This window comes from Anopheles maculipalpis, chromosome 2RL (assembly GCF_943734695.1).
Source record: "Anopheles maculipalpis chromosome 2RL, idAnoMacuDA_375_x, whole genome shotgun sequence".
Classification (NCBI taxonomy): domain Eukaryota; kingdom Metazoa; phylum Arthropoda; class Insecta; order Diptera; family Culicidae; genus Anopheles; species Anopheles maculipalpis.
Window position 1 is genome coordinate 71,108,103 of NC_064871.1, and position 16,152 is coordinate 71,124,254.

At 47.4% G+C, this 16,152-nt stretch overlaps 13 protein-coding genes and 2 pseudogenes across 13 annotated transcripts in view; 9 read left to right on the forward strand and 6 right to left on the reverse strand.

Annotated features, from left to right (window-relative positions):
• Positions 1-16,152, forward strand: part of LOC126567447 (RNA cytidine acetyltransferase) — a 617,063-nt gene that overhangs the window by 349,565 nt on the left and 251,346 nt on the right. The window lies entirely within an intron of this gene.
• Positions 1-16,152, forward strand: part of LOC126568770 (copper-transporting ATPase 1) — a 342,507-nt gene that overhangs the window by 99,202 nt on the left and 227,153 nt on the right. The window lies entirely within an intron of this gene.
• The window catches only part of LOC126556104 (cholinephosphotransferase 1), a 257,829-nt gene that overhangs the window by 82,243 nt on the left and 159,434 nt on the right, over positions 1-16,152 (forward strand). The gene's annotated exons all lie outside the window — the stretch shown is intronic.
• On the forward strand, positions 3-4,368 carry LOC126559922 (uncharacterized; annotated as a pseudogene).
• LOC126556408 (histone H2B) lies at positions 1,336-1,730 on the reverse strand. Its single transcript, XM_050211673.1, has one exon. It carries the CDS (start codon positions 1,708-1,710, stop codon positions 1,336-1,338), a length of 375 nt encoding a protein of 124 aa, XP_050067630.1. The 5' UTR covers positions 1,711-1,730.
• Positions 1,935-2,319, forward strand: LOC126556394 (histone H2A). The gene has a single exon (XM_050211660.1). It carries the CDS (start codon positions 1,945-1,947, stop codon positions 2,317-2,319), a length of 375 nt encoding a protein of 124 aa, XP_050067617.1. The 5' UTR covers positions 1,935-1,944.
• Positions 3,383-3,701, reverse strand: LOC126556480 (histone H4). The gene has a single exon (XM_050211744.1). It carries the CDS (start codon positions 3,693-3,695, stop codon positions 3,384-3,386), a length of 312 nt encoding a protein of 103 aa, XP_050067701.1. The 5' UTR covers positions 3,696-3,701; the 3' UTR covers position 3,383.
• Positions 5,307-5,701, reverse strand: LOC126556405 (histone H2B). Its single transcript, XM_050211671.1, has one exon. It carries the CDS (start codon positions 5,679-5,681, stop codon positions 5,307-5,309), a length of 375 nt encoding a protein of 124 aa, XP_050067628.1. The 5' UTR covers positions 5,682-5,701.
• LOC126556393 (histone H2A) lies at positions 5,877-6,290 on the forward strand. The gene has a single exon (XM_050211659.1). It carries the CDS (start codon positions 5,916-5,918, stop codon positions 6,288-6,290), a length of 375 nt encoding a protein of 124 aa, XP_050067616.1. The 5' UTR covers positions 5,877-5,915.
• LOC126559923 (uncharacterized) lies at positions 7,931-12,349 on the forward strand (annotated as a pseudogene).
• Positions 9,264-9,658, reverse strand: LOC126556410 (histone H2B). Its single transcript, XM_050211675.1, has one exon. The coding sequence runs from the start codon at positions 9,636-9,638 to the stop codon at positions 9,264-9,266; it is 375 nt and encodes a 124-aa protein (XP_050067632.1). The 5' UTR covers positions 9,639-9,658.
• On the forward strand, positions 9,863-10,248 carry LOC126556391 (histone H2A). Its single transcript, XM_050211657.1, has one exon. It carries the CDS (start codon positions 9,873-9,875, stop codon positions 10,245-10,247), a length of 375 nt encoding a protein of 124 aa, XP_050067614.1. The 5' UTR covers positions 9,863-9,872; the 3' UTR covers position 10,248.
• Positions 11,364-11,695, reverse strand: LOC126556437 (histone H4). The gene has a single exon (XM_050211702.1). The coding sequence runs from the start codon at positions 11,674-11,676 to the stop codon at positions 11,365-11,367; it is 312 nt and encodes a 103-aa protein (XP_050067659.1). The 5' UTR covers positions 11,677-11,695; the 3' UTR covers position 11,364.
• LOC126556411 (histone H2B) lies at positions 14,166-14,560 on the reverse strand. The gene has a single exon (XM_050211677.1). The coding sequence runs from the start codon at positions 14,538-14,540 to the stop codon at positions 14,166-14,168; it is 375 nt and encodes a 124-aa protein (XP_050067634.1). The 5' UTR covers positions 14,541-14,560.
• On the forward strand, positions 14,765-15,150 carry LOC126556392 (histone H2A). The gene has a single exon (XM_050211658.1). The coding sequence runs from the start codon at positions 14,775-14,777 to the stop codon at positions 15,147-15,149; it is 375 nt and encodes a 124-aa protein (XP_050067615.1). The 5' UTR covers positions 14,765-14,774; the 3' UTR covers position 15,150.

Consider the following 16,152-nt stretch of genomic DNA (forward strand, 5'->3'; position numbering starts at 1 on the left):
AAATGGCCCGTACGAAGCAAACTGCCCGTAAATCGACTGGAGGCAAGGCCCCGCGCAAGCAGCTGGCCACCAAGGCTGCTCGCAAGAGTGCTCCGGCCACCGGAGGTGTGAAGAAGCCGCATCGCTACCGTCCGGGAACCGTAGCCCTGCGTGAAATCCGTCGCTACCAGAAGTCGACCGAGCTGCTCATCCGCAAGCTGCCCTTCCAGCGTCTGGTTCGTGAGATCGCTCAGGACTTCAAGACCGATCTGCGCTTCCAGAGCTCGGCTGTGATGGCCCTGCAGGAAGCCAGCGAGGCCTACCTTGTCGGCCTGTTCGAGGATACCAATCTGTGTGCCATTCACGCGAAACGCGTCACCATCATGCCGAAAGACATCCAGCTGGCTCGTCGTATCCGTGGAGAGCGCGCCTAAGTCGCTTCGCGCACCATTTTCCTACTCAAACGGTCCTTCTCAGGACCACCAGAAATGTTGACCAAAAGAGTAATTCGAAGTCCTTCCAAATGTTGATCAATTTTTGTCATGTTTTATACGTTCGATAACAAGGATTATCGTGACGTGTTCTGTGTCATGAAAAGCGAACGTGATCTTTGCATGTAAAAGAGAATAATTATTCATCTGAGAGAGAATCTCTTCAGGTGAGAGTGTCACCCAAGTATCGAGCGTGTAACGTAGGAGCGCTAAAGCGACGCCACGCCAATGTACGCGGGAAATGGAGATGAAATTTCATTTTAATAGCAAGCTAGGATGCCATAATTCCTATCCCAAATGGTTGGCTTTTTATCTGTCAAAACCGCTCTAGAATTCGACACATTTGATCGAAGGTAGACAGTGGCTACCATAGCAACAAACACATGCAAAATAAGGTGGGCTTACAGCATCGATTGGAATTGTCATTTTGACATTTTGTAAGCTGGTTTGTTTGCAATAGATCATGAGAATGTTTCATCGAAAATGCACCAAATTTTACAACAGTTTGTTCGGCAGTCGTTCCCTTTTTTATATAAAAATTATTTATTTTAAGCAACTTAAAACTACTTTACAAACCGAAAAGGGGATATATTTAGAGACGATGCAAATTTTATAGAGGACATCTAAGGATAGCTCTCTTACGTATGCTAATATGACTTAAAATAGGTAAGAGGCGCATGAAATTTGAACCTTGGTCTTGACGTCACGACACTCGGAGTAGGACTGGAATTAATAGACGAGTTTCTAGGACGTACATTTGAAGAAAGGGCTGGGGACAAATTCTTTTCGACAGATGCATTTTGTGGTCCTGAAAAGGACCGGTTGGTTTGATGGAGAGAGATGAATGTGCTCCAAGTCCGTCGAATTACTTCGAGCTGGTGTACTTGGTGACCGCCTTCGTTCCTTCGGAGACGGCGTGCTTGGCCAGCTCACCAGGCAGCAGCAGGCGGACGGCCGTTTGAATTTCGCGGGACGTGATCGTCGAGCGCTTGTTGTAATGCGCCAGGCGAGACGCTTCGGCAGCGATGCGCTCGAAGATGTCGTTCACGAAGCTGTTCATGATGCTCATCGCCTTGGAGGAAATACCGGTGTCGGGGTGGACTTGCTTCAACACCTTGTAGATGTAGATAGCGTAGCTCTCCTTGCGGGTCTTCCTTTTCTTCTTCTTGTCCGACTTGGAGATGTTTTTCTGGGCCTTGCCAGACTTCTTCGCAGCCTTTCCACTGGTTTTCGGTGCCATTTCGCTCGTTTACGATGCCAACTGTGAGAGGGTAAAAATACGTTTGATGAAAAGTCATGCACCCCATTCGGCTTTTATTCACATCCGCAGAGACCAGACGTCAGTTGGCTGACGTTTTCAGCCCTAGGTATATAAACGAGAATAAGGGATGATTTTGACATAAACGAACAAGCAACCAAGCTTCGAGCACATCGTCGAGCCCTAGCTGAACTAAACCGAACCCAAGCAATCATCATGTCTGGACGTGGAAAGGGAGGAAAAGTGAAGGGAAAGGCAAAGTCCCGCTCGAACCGTGCCGGTCTACAGTTCCCGGTTGGCCGTATCCACCGTTTGCTGCGCAAAGGCAACTATGCCGAGCGCGTCGGTGCTGGTGCACCAGTGTATCTGGCTGCCGTGATGGAGTACTTGGCCGCTGAAGTGTTGGAGCTGGCAGGAAACGCTGCGCGAGACAACAAGAAGACCCGCATCATCCCGCGTCATCTGCAGCTGGCCATCCGCAACGACGAGGAATTGAACAAACTGTTGTCCGGTGTGACCATCGCCCAGGGCGGTGTGCTGCCCAACATTCAGGCCGTGCTGTTGCCGAAGAAGACCGAAAAGAAGGCTTAAGCGCTCTCATGCAATCTTCTCCACCAAAAACCCGTCCTTTTCAGGGCGACAAATCACTTTGCTAAAGATTGTTTAACCATTCCTAAAGCTCATTGCTACGACACTACGACGTGCACACAACGTTTTTACCTGCGAATTCGCAGTTGACCTTCGCTATCTACGAGGAACGAAAGGGAAGAGAAGGTAATGCTTTACCTACCTCCCATCGTTGAGTCGTTTACCTGTTGAGCATGAGACTTGCTGGGACAGTTTTCCACAAAACAAACAGTTTTCCACTCTGGTTCCTGCGAAAGAGCAACAAGGCGTTACCTGGTCTAAACGTGAGTAGAACAAGGATCATATGGGAAAGACAGACACAAGCAGAAAGACTGGGCTTTTAAAAAAAAAGCAAGTACCAACACTCAGGAAAGGTATCCGCGCACGCCTTAACTCGAAACGTCGGCCTGTTTCTTACGACGTAAAATTACCGGATTCCGACATGTCGGATACTCTGTGCTACGTTATGGCAATAAACCTATGGGAAAATATCCTCACTTAATGTTTAGGAAGAGAAAGACGTTTGATATGTAGGGAAAATATAGAAAAGTAGCTTTATTCAACAAAATAAATTTTCAAACGTTTACCGTGACATCTCTTCTACGACTGATCGTAGCTTGGTTGTGCATCATCGTGTTCATCTATCATTCGATCGGGTTGCCATCGTGGAACACAGAGGGGTTCATCTTAACACACATCCTACATATAAAGCCAAACAAGATGGTAGTTCAAGATGCATGATCGTGAGAGAAATCAAATACAAAAAGAACATTTTCAGAAAACAACGCCGTAGTAGGCAGATGTTTCTCAAACCTTTCTTCTAGAGCGCGTTCAAACCTGCGCGTTGCTTAGCGACAGGCTTCCTTCGATTGGCTCAAATTCTCAGTATTTTCATACCAAAGCACACCATCTACCAAACAATCACAAGTTGTAAAATGTAAGCATTTTAGGCGACGCTAATAAGATTGTGGTCCTGAAAAGGACCGGTTGGATGAGTTGGCAACAGCTTCGATGACTGGCTGGTGAGTTTAGCCTCCGAAACCGTACAGGGTGCGACCTTGACGCTTCAGCGCGTACACTACGTCCATCGCTGTAACGGTCTTGCGCTTGGCATGTTCGGTGTAGGTGACCGCATCACGGATCACATTCTCCAAGAATACTTTCAACACGCCGCGAGTTTCCTCGTAAATCAGGCCAGAGATTCGCTTCACTCCTCCACGGCGGGCCAGACGACGGATGGCTGGCTTGGTGATTCCCTGGATGTTATCACGCAGCACTTTGCGATGACGCTTGGCTCCTCCTTTACCCAGACCTTTGCCTCCCTTTCCGCGTCCAGTCATTTTGATCTGTAATGTTCAAGTTCACAATTCACAATAGGCCTCGCTTCCACGAACGCTCGCCCTTTTATTCACTTTTGACCACACACACACACATGCTTACCCTCTATGCCACACATCCCTGTGAGGTAGTGTACGTGTGAACGCACAGAAATGTTATAAAAGGGGCGTCAGGGCTTAATGTTACCCTTATTGTTGAAGCTACTACGCATCGAGAAAGACACGTTCACGTTTACGTTCCGCTACTCTCAACCAATAGTGTGAAATGGCCCGTACGAAGCAAACTGCCCGTAAATCGACTGGAGGCAAGGCCCCGCGCAAGCAGCTGGCCACCAAGGCTGCTCGCAAGAGTGCTCCGGCCACCGGAGGTGTGAAGAAGCCGCATCGCTACCGTCCGGGAACCGTAGCCCTGCGTGAAATCCGTCGCTACCAGAAGTCGACCGAGCTGCTCATCCGCAAGCTGCCCTTCCAGCGTCTGGTTCGTGAGATCGCTCAGGACTTCAAGACCGATCTGCGCTTCCAGAGCTCGGCTGTGATGGCCCTGCAGGAAGCCAGCGAGGCCTACCTTGTCGGCCTGTTCGAGGATACCAATCTGTGTGCCATTCACGCGAAACGCGTCACCATCATGCCGAAAGACATCCAGCTGGCTCGTCGTATCCGTGGAGAGCGCGCCTAAGTCGCTTCGCGCACCATTTTCCTACTCAAACGGTCCTTCTCAGGACCACCAGAAATGTTGACCAAAAGAGTAATTCGAAGTCCTTCCAAATGTTGATCAATTTTTGTCATGTTTACCACGTTCGATAACAAGGATTATCGTGACGTGTTCTTTGTCATGAAAAGCAAACGTGATCTTTGCATATAAAAGAGAATAATTATTCATCTGAGAGAGAATCTCTTCAGGTGAGAGTGTCACCCAAGTATCGAGCGTGTAACGTAGGAGCGCTAAAGCGACGCCACGCCAATGTACGCGGGAAATGGTTACCATGGAGATGAAATTTCATTTCAATAGCAAGCTAGGATGCCATAATTTCTATCCCAAATGGTTGGCTTTTTATCTGTCAAAACCGCTCTAGATATCGACACATTTGATCGAAGGTAGAGTGTGCAGTGGCTACCATAGCAACAAACACATGCAAAATAAGGTGGGCTTACAGCATCGATTGGAATTGTCATTTTGACATTTTGTAAGCTGGTTTGTTTGCAATAGTTCATGAGCGTGTTTCATCGAAAATGCACCAAATTTTACAACGGTTTGTTCGGCAGTCCTTCCCTTTTTTATATAAAAATTATTTATTTTAAGCAACTTAAAACTACTTTACAAACCGAAAAGGGGATACATGTAGAGACGATGCACAAGTTTTATAGAGGACATCTAAGGATAATTCTCTTACTTATGCTAATATGACTTAAAATAGGTAAGAGGCGCATGAAATTTGAACCTTGGTCTTATCGTCACGCCACTCGGAGTAGGACTGGAATTAATAGACGAGTTTCTAGGACGTACATTTGAAGAAAGGGCTGGGGACAAATTCTTTTCGACAGATGCATTTTGTGGTCCTGAAAAGGACCGGTTGGTTTGATGGAGAGAGATGAATGTGCTCCAAGTCCGTCGAATTACTTCGAGCTGGTGTACTTGGTGACCGCCTTCGTTCCTTCGGAGACGGCGTGCTTGGCCAGCTCACCAGGCAGCAGCAGGCGGACGGCCGTTTGAATTTCGCGGGACGTGATCGTCGAGCGCTTGTTGTAATGCGCCAGGCGGGACGCTTCGGCAGCGATGCGCTCGAAGATGTCGTTCACGAAGCTGTTCATGATGCTCATCGCCTTGGAGGAAATACCGGTGTCGGGGTGGACTTGCTTCAACACCTTGTAGATGTAGATAGCGTAGCTCTCCTTGCGGGTCTTCCTTTTCTTCTTCTTGTCCGACTTGGAGATGTTTTTCTGGGCCTTGCCAGACTTCTTCGCAGCCTTTCCACTGGTTTTCGGTGCCATTTCGCTCGTTTACGATGCCAACTGTGAGAGGGTAAAAATACGTTTGATGAAAAGTCATGCACCCCATTCGGCTTTTATTCACATCCGGAGAGACCAGACGTCAGTTGGCTGACGTTTTCAGCCCTAGGTATATAAACGAGAATAAGGGATGATTTTGACATAAACGAACAAGCAACCAAGCTTCGAGCACATCGTCGAGCCCTAGCCGAACTAAACGGAACCCAAGCAATCATCATGTCTGGACGTGGAAAGGGAGGAAAAGTGAAGGGAAAGGCAAAGTCCCGCTCGAACCGTGCCGGTCTACAGTTCCCGGTTGGCCGTATCCACCGTCTGCTGCGCAAAGGCAACTATGCCGAGCGCGTCGGTGCTGGTGCACCAGTGTATCTGGCTGCCGTGATGGAGTACTTGGCCGCTGAAGTGTTGGAGCTGGCAGGAAACGCTGCGCGAGACAACAAGAAGACCCGCATCATCCCGCGTCATCTGCAGCTGGCCATCCGCAACGACGAGGAATTGAACAAACTGTTGTCCGGTGTGACCATCGCCCAGGGCGGTGTGCTGCCCAACATTCAGGCCGTGCTGTTACCGAAGAAGACCGAAAAGAAGGCTTAAGCGCTCTCATGCAATCTTCTCCACCAAAAACCCGTCCTTTTCAGGGCGACAAATCACTTTGCTAAAGATTGTTTAACCATTCCTAAAGCTCATTGCTATAACTACGACACTACGACGTGCACACAACGTTTTTACCTGCGAATTCGCTGTTGACCTTCGCTATCTACGAGGAACGAAAGGGAAGAGAAGGTAATGCTTTACCTACCTCCCATCGTTGAGTCGTTTACCTGTTGAGCATAGGACTTGCTGGGACAGTTTTCCACAAAACAAACAGTTTTCCACTCTGGTTCCTGCGAAAGAGCAACAAGGCGTTACCTGGTCTAAACGTGAGTAGAACAAGGATCATAAGGGAAAGACAGACACAAACAGAAGGACTGGGCTTTTAAAAAAAAAGCAAGTACCAACACTCAGGAAAGGTATCCGCGCACGCCTTAACTCGAAACGTCGGCCTGTTTCTTACGACGTAAAATTACCGGATTCCGACATGTCGGATACTCTGTGCTATGTTATGGAAATAAACCTATGGGAAAATATCCTCACTTAATGTTTAGGAAGAGAAAGACGTTTGATATGTAGGGAAAATATAGAAAAGTAGCTTTATTCAACAAAATAAATTTTCAAACGTTTACCGTGACATCTCTTCTACGACTGATCGTAGCTTGGTTGTGTATCATCGTGTTCATCATTCGATCGGGTTGCCATCGTGGAACACAGAGGGGTTCATCTTAACACACATCCTACATATAAAGCCAAACAAGATGGTAGTTCAAGATGCATGATCGTGAGAGAAATCAAATACAAAGAGAACATTTTCAGAAAACAACTCCGTAGTAGGCAGATGTTTCTCAAACCTTTCTTCTAGAGCGCGTTCAAACCTGCGCGTTGCTTAGCGACAGGCTTCCTTCGATTGGCTCAAATTCTCAATATTTTCATACCAAAGCACACCATCTACCAAACAATCACAAGTTGTAAAATGTAAGCATTTTAGGCGACGCTAATAAGATTGTGGTCCTGAAAAGGACCGGTTGGATGAGTTGGCAACAGCTCCGATGACTGGCTGGTGAGTTTAGCCTCCGAAACCGTACAGGGTGCGACCTTGACGCTTCAGCGCGTACACTACGTCCATCGCTGTAACGGTCTTGCGCTTGGCATGTTCGGTGTAGGTGACCGCATCACGGATCACATTCTCCAAGAATACTTTCAACACGCCGCGAGTTTCCTCGTAAATTAGGCCAGAGATACGCTTCACTCCTCCACGGCGGGCCAGACGACGGATGGCTGGCTTGGTGATTCCCTGGATGTTATCACGCAACACTTTGCGATGACGCTTGGCTCCTCCTTTACCCAGACCTTTGCCTCCCTTTCCGCGTCCAGTCATTTTGATCTGTAATGTTCAAGTTCACAATTCACAATAGGCCTCGCTTCCACGAACGCTCGCCCTTTTATTCACTTTTGACCACACACACACACATGCTTACCCTCTATGCCACACATCCCTGTGAGGTAGTGTACGTGTGAACGCACAGAAATGTTATAAAAGGGGCGTCAGGGCTTAATGTTACCCTTATTGTTGAAGCTACTACGCATCGAGAAAGACACGTTCACGTTTACGTTCCGCTACTCTCAACCAATAGTGTGAAATGGCCCGTACGAAGCAAACTGCCCGTAAATCGACTGGAGGCAAGGCCCCGCGCAAGCAGCTGGCCACCAAGGCTGCTCGCAAGAGTGCTCCGGCCACTGGAGGTGTGAAGAAGCCGCATCGCTACCGTCCGGGAACCGTAGCCCTGCGTGAAATCCGTCGCTACCAGAAGTCGACCGAGCTGCTCATCCGCAAGCTGCCCTTCCAGCGTCTGGTTCGTGAGATCGCTCAGGACTTCAAGACCGATCTGCGCTTCCAGAGCTCGGCTGTGATGGCCCTGCAGGAAGCCAGCGAGGCCTACCTTGTCGGCCTGTTCGAGGATACCAATCTGTGTGCCATTCACGCGAAACGCGTCACCATCATGCCGAAAGACATCCAGCTGGCTCGTCGTATCCGTGGAGAGCGCGCCTAAGTCGCTTCGCGCACCATTTTCCCACTCAAACGGTCCTTCTCAGGACCACCAGAAATGTTGACCAAAAGAGTAATTCGAAGTCCTTCCAAATGTTGATCAATTTTTGTCATGTTTAACACGTTCGATAACAAGGATTATCGTGACGTGTTCTTTGTCATGAAAAGCGAACGTGATCTTTGCATGTAAAAGAGAATAATTATTCATCTGAGAGAGAATCTCTTCAGGTGAGAGTGTCACCCAAGTATCGAGCGTGTAACGTAGGAGCGCTAAAGCGACGCCACGCCAATGTACGCGGGAAATGGAGATGAAATTTCATTTTAATAGCAAGCTAGGATGCCATAATTCCTATCCCAAATGGTTGGCTTTTTATCTGTCAAAACCGCTCTAGAATTCGACACATTTGATCGAAGGTAGACAGTGGCTACCATAGCAACAAACACATGCAAAATAAGGTGGGCTTACAGCATCGATTGGAATTGTCATTTTGACATTTTGTAAGCTGGTTTGTTTGCAATAGATCATGAGAATGTTTCATCGAAAATGCACCAAATTTTACAACAGTTTGTTCGGCAGTCGTTCCCTTTTTTATATAAAAATTATTTATTTTAAGCAACTTAAAACTACTTTACAAACCGAAAAGGGGATATATTTAGAGACGATGCAAATTTTATAGAGGACATCTAAGGATAGCTCTCTTACGTATGCTAATATGACTTAAAATAGGTAAGAGGCGCATGAAATTTGAACCTTGGTCTTGACGTCACGCCACTCGGAGTAGGACTGGAATTAATAGACGAGTTTCTAGGACGTACATTTGAAGAAAGGGCTGGGGACAAATTCTTTTCGACAGATGCATTTTGTGGTCCTGAAAAGGACCGGTTGGTTTGATGGAGAGAGATGAATGTGCTCCAAGTCCGTCGAATTACTTCGAGCTGGTGTACTTGGTGACCGCCTTCGTTCCTTCGGAGACGGCGTGCTTGGCCAGCTCACCAGGCAGCAGCAGGCGGACGGCCGTTTGAATTTCGCGGGACGTGATCGTCGAGCGCTTGTTGTAATGCGCCAGGCGAGACGCTTCGGCAGCGATGCGCTCGAAGATGTCGTTCACGAAGCTGTTCATGATGCTCATCGCCTTGGAGGAAATACCGGTGTCGGGGTGGACTTGCTTCAACACCTTGTAGATGTAGATAGCGTAGCTCTCCTTGCGGGTCTTCCTTTTCTTCTTCTTGTCCGACTTGGAGATGTTTTTCTGGGCCTTGCCAGACTTCTTCGCAGCCTTTCCACTGGTTTTCGGTGCCATTTCGCTCGTTTACGATGCCAACTGTGAGAGGGTAAAAATACGTTTGATGAAAAGTCATACACCCCATTCGGCTTTTATTCACATCCGCAGAGACCAGACGTCAGTTGGCTGACGTTTTCAGCCCTAGGTATATAAACGAGAATAAGGGATGATTTTGACATAAACGAACAAGCAACCAAGCTTCGAGCACATCGTCGAGCCCTAGCCGAACTAAACCGAACCCAAGCAATCATCATGTCTGGACGTGGAAAGGGAGGAAAAGTGAAGGGAAAGGCAAAGTCCCGCTCGAACCGTGCCGGTCTACAGTTCCCGGTTGGCCGTATCCACCGTCTGCTGCGCAAAGGCAACTATGCCGAGCGCGTCGGTGCTGGTGCACCAGTGTATCTGGCTGCCGTGATGGAGTACTTGGCCGCTGAAGTGTTGGAGCTGGCAGGAAACGCTGCGCGAGACAACAAGAAGACCCGCATCATCCCGCGTCATCTGCAGCTGGCCATCCGTAACGACGAGGAATTGAACAAACTGTTGTCCGGTGTGACCATCGCCCAGGGCGGTGTGCTGCCCAACATTCAGGCCGTGCTGTTGCCGAAGAAGACCGAAAAGAAGGCTTAAGCGCTCTCATGCAATCTTCTCCACCAAAAACCCGTCCTTTTCAGGGCGACAAATCACTTTGCTAAAGATTGTTTAACCATTCCTAAAGCTCATTGCTATATCTACGACACTACGACGTGCACACAACGTTTTTACCTGCGAATTCGCAGTTGACCTTCGCTATCTACGAGGAACGAAAGGGAAGAGAAGGTAATGCTTTACCTACCTCCCATCGTTGAGTCGTTTGTTTACCTGTTGAGCATGAGACTTGCTGGGACAGTTTTCCACAAAACAAACAGTTTTCCACTCTGGTTCCTGCGAAAGAGCAACAAGGCGTTACCTGGTCTAAACGTGAGTAAGACAATAAGGGAAACATGAGTACGCGGGTAGGACAATACGGGACAATAAGGGAACATAAGGGAAAGACAGACACAAACAGAAGGACTGGGCTTTTAAAAAAAGCAAGTACCAACACTCAGGAAAGGTATCCGCGCACGCCTTAACTCGAAACGTCGGCCTGTTTCTTACGACGTAAAATTACCGGATTCCGACGTGTCGGATACTCTGTGCTATGTTATGGAAATAAACCTATGGGAAAATATCCTCACTTAATGTTTAGGAAGAGAAAGACGTTTGATATGTAGGGAAAATATAGAAAAGTAGCTTTATTCAACAAAATAAATTTTCAAACGTTCACCGTGACATCTCTTCTACGACTGATCGTAGCTTGGTTGTGTATCATCGTGTTCATCTATCATTCGATCGGGTTGCCATCGTGGAACACAGAGGGGTTCATCTTAACACACATCCTACATATAAAGCCAAACAAGATGGTAGTTCAAGATGCATGATCGTGAGAGAAATCAAATACAAAGAAAACATTTTCAGAAAACAACGCCGTAGTAGGCAGATGTTTCTCAAACCTTTCTTCTAGAGCGCGTTCAAACCTGCGCGTTGCTTAGCGACAGGCTTCCTTCGATTGGCTCAAATTCTCAATATTTTCATACCAAAGCACACCATCTACCAAACAATCACAAGTTGTAAAATGTAAGCATTTTAGGCGACGCTAATAAGATTGTGGTCCTGAAAAGGACCGGTTGGATGAGTTGGCAACAGCTCCGATGACTGGCTGGTGAGTTTAGCCTCCGAAACCGTACAGGGTGCGACCTTGACGCTTCAGCGCGTACACTACGTCCATCGCTGTAACGGTCTTGCGCTTGGCATGTTCGGTGTAGGTGACCGCATCACGGATCACATTCTCCAAGAATACTTTCAACACGCCACGAGTTTCCTCGTAAATCAGGCCAGAGATACGCTTCACTCCTCCACGGCGGGCCAGACGACGGATGGCTGGCTTGGTGATTCCCTGGATGTTATCACGCAGCACTTTGCGATGACGCTTGGCTCCTCCTTTACCCAGACCTTTGCCTCCCTTTCCGCGTCCAGTCATTTTGATCTGTAATGTTCAAGTTCACAATTCACAATAGGCCTCGCTTCCACGAACGCTCGCCCTTTTATTCACTTTTGACCACACACACACACATGCTTACCCTCTATGCCACACATCCCTGTGAGGTAGTGTACGTGTGAACGCACAGAAATGTTATAAAAGGGGCGTCAGGGCTTAATGTTACCCTTATTGTTGAAGCTACTACGCATCGAGAAAGACACGTTCACGTTTACGTTCCGCTACTCTCAACCAATAGTGTGAAATGGCCCGTACGAAGCAAACTGCCCGTAAATCGACTGGAGGCAAGGCCCCGCGCAAGCAGCTGGCCACCAAGGCTGCTCGCAAGAGTGCTCCGGCCACCGGAGGTGTGAAGAAGCCGCATCGCTACCGTCCGGGAACCGTAGCCCTGCGTGAAATCCGTCGCTACCAGAAGTCGACCGAGCTGCTCATCCGCAAGCTGCCCTTCCAGCGTCTGGTTCGTGAGATCGCTCAGGACTTCAAGACCGATCTGCGCTTCCAGAGCTCGGCTGTGATGGCCCTGCAGGAAGCCAGCGAGGCCTACCTTGTCGGCCTGTTCGAGGATACCAATCTGTGTGCCATTCACGCGAAACGCGTCACCATCATGCCGAAAGACATCCAGCTGGCTCGTCGTATCCGTGGAGAGCGCGCCTAAGTCGCTTCGCGCACCATTTTCCTACTCAAACGGTCCTTCTCAGGACCACCAGAAATGTTGACCAAAAGAGTAATTCGAAGTCCTTCCAAATGTTGATCAATTTTTGTCATGTTTACCACGTTCGATAACAAGGATTATCGTGACGTGTTCTTTGTCATGAAAAGCAAACGTGATCTTTGCATATAAAAGAGAATAATTATTCATCTGAGAGAGAATCTCTTCAGGTGAGAGTGTCACCCAAGTATCGAGCGTGTAACGTAGGAGCGCTAAAGCGACGCCACGCCAATGTACGCGGGAAATGGTTACCATGGAGATGAAATTTCATTTCAATAGCAAGCTAGGATGCCATAATTTCTATCCCAAATGGTTGGCTTTTTATCTGTCAAAACCGCTCTAGATATCGACACATTTGATCGAAGGTAGAGTGTGCAGTGGCTACCATAGCAACAAACACATGCAAAATAAGGTGGGCTTACAGCATCGATTGAAATTGTCATTTTGACATTTTGTAAGCTGGTTACCGTGACATCTCTTCTACGACTGATCGTAGCTTGGTTGTGTATCATCGTGTTCATCATTCGATCGGGTTGCCATCGTGGAACACAGAGGGGTTCATCTTAACACACATCCTACATATAAAGCCAAACAAGATGGTAGTTCAAGATGCATGATCGTGAGAGAAATCAAATACAAAGAGAACATTTTCAGAAAACAACTCCGTAGTAGGCAGATGTTTCGCAAACCTTTCTTCTAGAGCGCGTTCAAACCTGCGCGTTGCTTAGCGACAGGCTTCCTTCGATTGGCTCAAATTCTCAATATTTTCATACCAAAGCACACCATCTACCAAACAATCACAAGTTGTAAAATGTAAGCATTTTAGGCGACGCTAATAAGATTGTGGTCCTGAAAAGGACCGGTTGGATGAGTTGGCAACAGCTCCGATGACTGGCTGGTGAGTTTAGCCTCCGAAACCGTACAGATCAATTTTGATCAATTTTTGTCATGTTTAACACGTTCGATAACAAGGATTATCGTGACGTGTTCTTTGTCATGAAAAGCGAACGTGATCTTTGCATGTAAAAGAGAATAATTATTCATCTGAGAGAGAATCTCTTCAGGTGAGAGTGTCACCCAAGTATCGAGCGTGTAACGTAGGAGCGCTAAAGCGACGCCACGCCAATGTACGCGGGAAATGGAGATGAAATTTCATTTTAATAGCAAGCTAGGATGCCATAATTCCTATCCCAAATGGTTGGCTTTTTATCTGTCAAAACCGCTCTAGAATTCGACACATTTGATCGAAGGTAGACAGTGGCTACCATAGCAACAAACACATGCAAAATAAGGTGGGCTTACAGCATCGATTGGAATTGTCATTTTGACATTTTGTAAGCTGGTTTGTTTGCAATAGATCATGAGAATGTTTCATCGAAAATGCACCAAATTTTACAACAGTTTGTTCGGCAGTCGTTCCCTTTTTTATATAAAAATTATTTATTTTAAGCAACTTAAAACTACTTTACAAACCGAAAAGGGGATATATTTAGAGACGATGCAAATTTTATAGAGGACATCTAAGGATAGCTCTCTTACGTATGCTAATATGACTTAAAATAGGTAAGAGGCGCATGAAATTTGAACCTTGGTCTTGACGTCACGCCACTCGGAGTAGGACTGGAATTAATAGACGAGTTTCTAGGACGTACATTTGAAGAAAGGGCTGGGGACAAATTCTTTTCGACAGATGCATTTTGTGGTCCTGAAAAGGACCGGTTGGTTTGATGGAGAGAGATGAATGTGCTCCAAGTCCGTCGAATTACTTCGAGCTGGTGTACTTGGTGACCGCCTTCGTTCCTTCGGAGACGGCGTGCTTGGCCAGCTCACCAGGCAGCAGCAGGCGGACGGCCGTTTGAATTTCGCGGGACGTGATCGTCGAGCGCTTGTTGTAATGCGCCAGGCGAGACGCTTCGGCAGCGATGCGCTCGAAGATGTCGTTCACGAAGCTGTTCATGATGCTCATCGCCTTGGAGGAAATACCGGTGTCGGGGTGGACTTGCTTCAACACCTTGTAGATGTAGATAGCGTAGCTCTCCTTGCGGGTCTTCCTTTTCTTCTTCTTGTCCGACTTGGAGATGTTTTTCTGGGCCTTGCCAGACTTCTTCGCAGCCTTTCCACTGGTTTTCGGTGCCATTTCGCTCGTTTACGATGCCAACTGTGAGAGGGTAAAAATACGTTTGATGAAAAATCATGCACCCCATTCGGCTTTTATTCACATCCGAAGAGACCAGACGTCAGTTGGCTGACGTTTTCAGCCCTAGGTATATAAACGAGAATAAGGGATGATTTTGACATAAACGAACAAGCAACCAAGCTTCGAGCACATCGTCGAGCCCTAGCCGAACTAAACCGAACCCAAGCAATCATCATGTCTGGACGTGGAAAGGGAGGAAAAGTGAAGGGAAAGGCAAAGTCCCGCTCGAACCGTGCCGGTCTACAGTTCCCGGTTGGCCGTATCCACCGTCTGCTGCGCAAAGGCAACTATGCCGAGCGCGTCGGTGCTGGTGCACCAGTGTATCTGGCTGCCGTGATGGAGTACTTGGCCGCTGAAGTGTTGGAGCTGGCAGGAAACGCTGCGCGAGACAACAAGAAGACCCGCATCATCCCGCGTCATCTGCAGCTGGCCATCCGTAACGACGAGGAATTGAACAAACTGTTGTCCGGTGTGACCATCGCCCAGGGCGGTGTGCTGCCCAACATTCAGGCCGTGCTGTTGCCGAAGAAGACCGAAAAGAAGGCTTAAGCGCTCTCATGCAATCTTCTCCACCAAAAACCCGTCCTTTTCAGGGCGACAAATCACTTTGCTAAAGATTGTTTAACCATTCCTAAAGCTCATTGCTATATCTACGACACTACGACGTGCACACAACGTTTTTACCTGCGAATTCGCAGTTGACCTTCGCTATCTACGAGGAACGAAAGGGAAGAAAAGGTAATGCTTTACCTACCTCCCATCGTTGAGTCGTTTACCTGTTGAGCATGAGACTTGCTGGGACAGTTTTCCACAAAACAAACAGTTTTCCACTCTGGTTCCTGCGAAAGAGCAACAAGGCGTTACCTGTTCTAAACGTGAGTAGGACAATAAGGGAAACATAAGGGAAAGTCAGGCACAAACAGAAGGACTGGGCTTTTAAAAAAAGCAAATACCAACACTCAAGAAAGTCGGCCTGTTTCTTACGGCGTAAAATTACCGGATTCCGCCATGTCGGATACCCTGTGCTATGTTATGGCAATAAACCTATGGGAAAATATCCTCACTTAATGTTTAGGAAGAGAAAGACGTTTGATATGTAGGGAAAATATAGAAAAGTAGCTTTATTCAACAAAATAAATTTTCAAACGTTCACCGTGACATCTCTTCTACGACTGATCGTAGCTTGGTTGTGTATCATCGTGTTCATCTATCATTCGATCGGGTTGCCATCGTGGAACACAGAGGGGTTCATCTTAACACACATCCTACATATAAAGCCAAACAAGATGGTAGTTCAAGATGCATGATCGTGAGAGAAATCAAATACAAAGAAAACATTTTCAGAAAACAACGCCGTAGTAGGCAGATGTTTCTCAAACCTTTCTTCTAGAGCGCGTTCAAACCTGCGCGTTGCTTAGCGACAGGCTTCCTTCGATTGGCTCAAATTCTCAATATTTTCATACCAAAGCACACCATCTACCAAACAATCACAAGTTGTAAAATGTAAGCATTTTAGGCGACGCTAATAAGATTGTGGTCCTGAAAAGGACCG

Bases quoted from the DNA above. Each gene is read 5' to 3' on its own strand.
- LOC126556411 (XM_050211677.1), bottom strand. From the start codon at position 14,540: ATGGCACCGAAAACCAGTGGAAAGGCTGCGAAGAAGTCTGGCAAGGCC.
- LOC126556410 (XM_050211675.1), bottom strand. From the start codon at position 9,638: ATGGCACCGAAAACCAGTGGAAAGGCTGCGAAGAAGTCTGGCAAGGCC.
- LOC126556480 (XM_050211744.1), bottom strand. From the start codon at position 3,695: ATGACTGGACGCGGAAAGGGAGGCAAAGGTCTGGGTAAAGGAGGAGCC.
- LOC126556408 (XM_050211673.1), bottom strand. From the start codon at position 1,710: ATGGCACCGAAAACCAGTGGAAAGGCTGCGAAGAAGTCTGGCAAGGCC.
- LOC126556393 (XM_050211659.1), top strand. From the start codon at position 5,916: ATGTCTGGACGTGGAAAGGGAGGAAAAGTGAAGGGAAAGGCAAAGTCC.
- LOC126556405 (XM_050211671.1), bottom strand. From the start codon at position 5,681: ATGGCACCGAAAACCAGTGGAAAGGCTGCGAAGAAGTCTGGCAAGGCC.
- LOC126556391 (XM_050211657.1), top strand. From the start codon at position 9,873: ATGTCTGGACGTGGAAAGGGAGGAAAAGTGAAGGGAAAGGCAAAGTCC.
- LOC126556437 (XM_050211702.1), bottom strand. From the start codon at position 11,676: ATGACTGGACGCGGAAAGGGAGGCAAAGGTCTGGGTAAAGGAGGAGCC.
- LOC126556392 (XM_050211658.1), top strand. From the start codon at position 14,775: ATGTCTGGACGTGGAAAGGGAGGAAAAGTGAAGGGAAAGGCAAAGTCC.
- LOC126556394 (XM_050211660.1), top strand. From the start codon at position 1,945: ATGTCTGGACGTGGAAAGGGAGGAAAAGTGAAGGGAAAGGCAAAGTCC.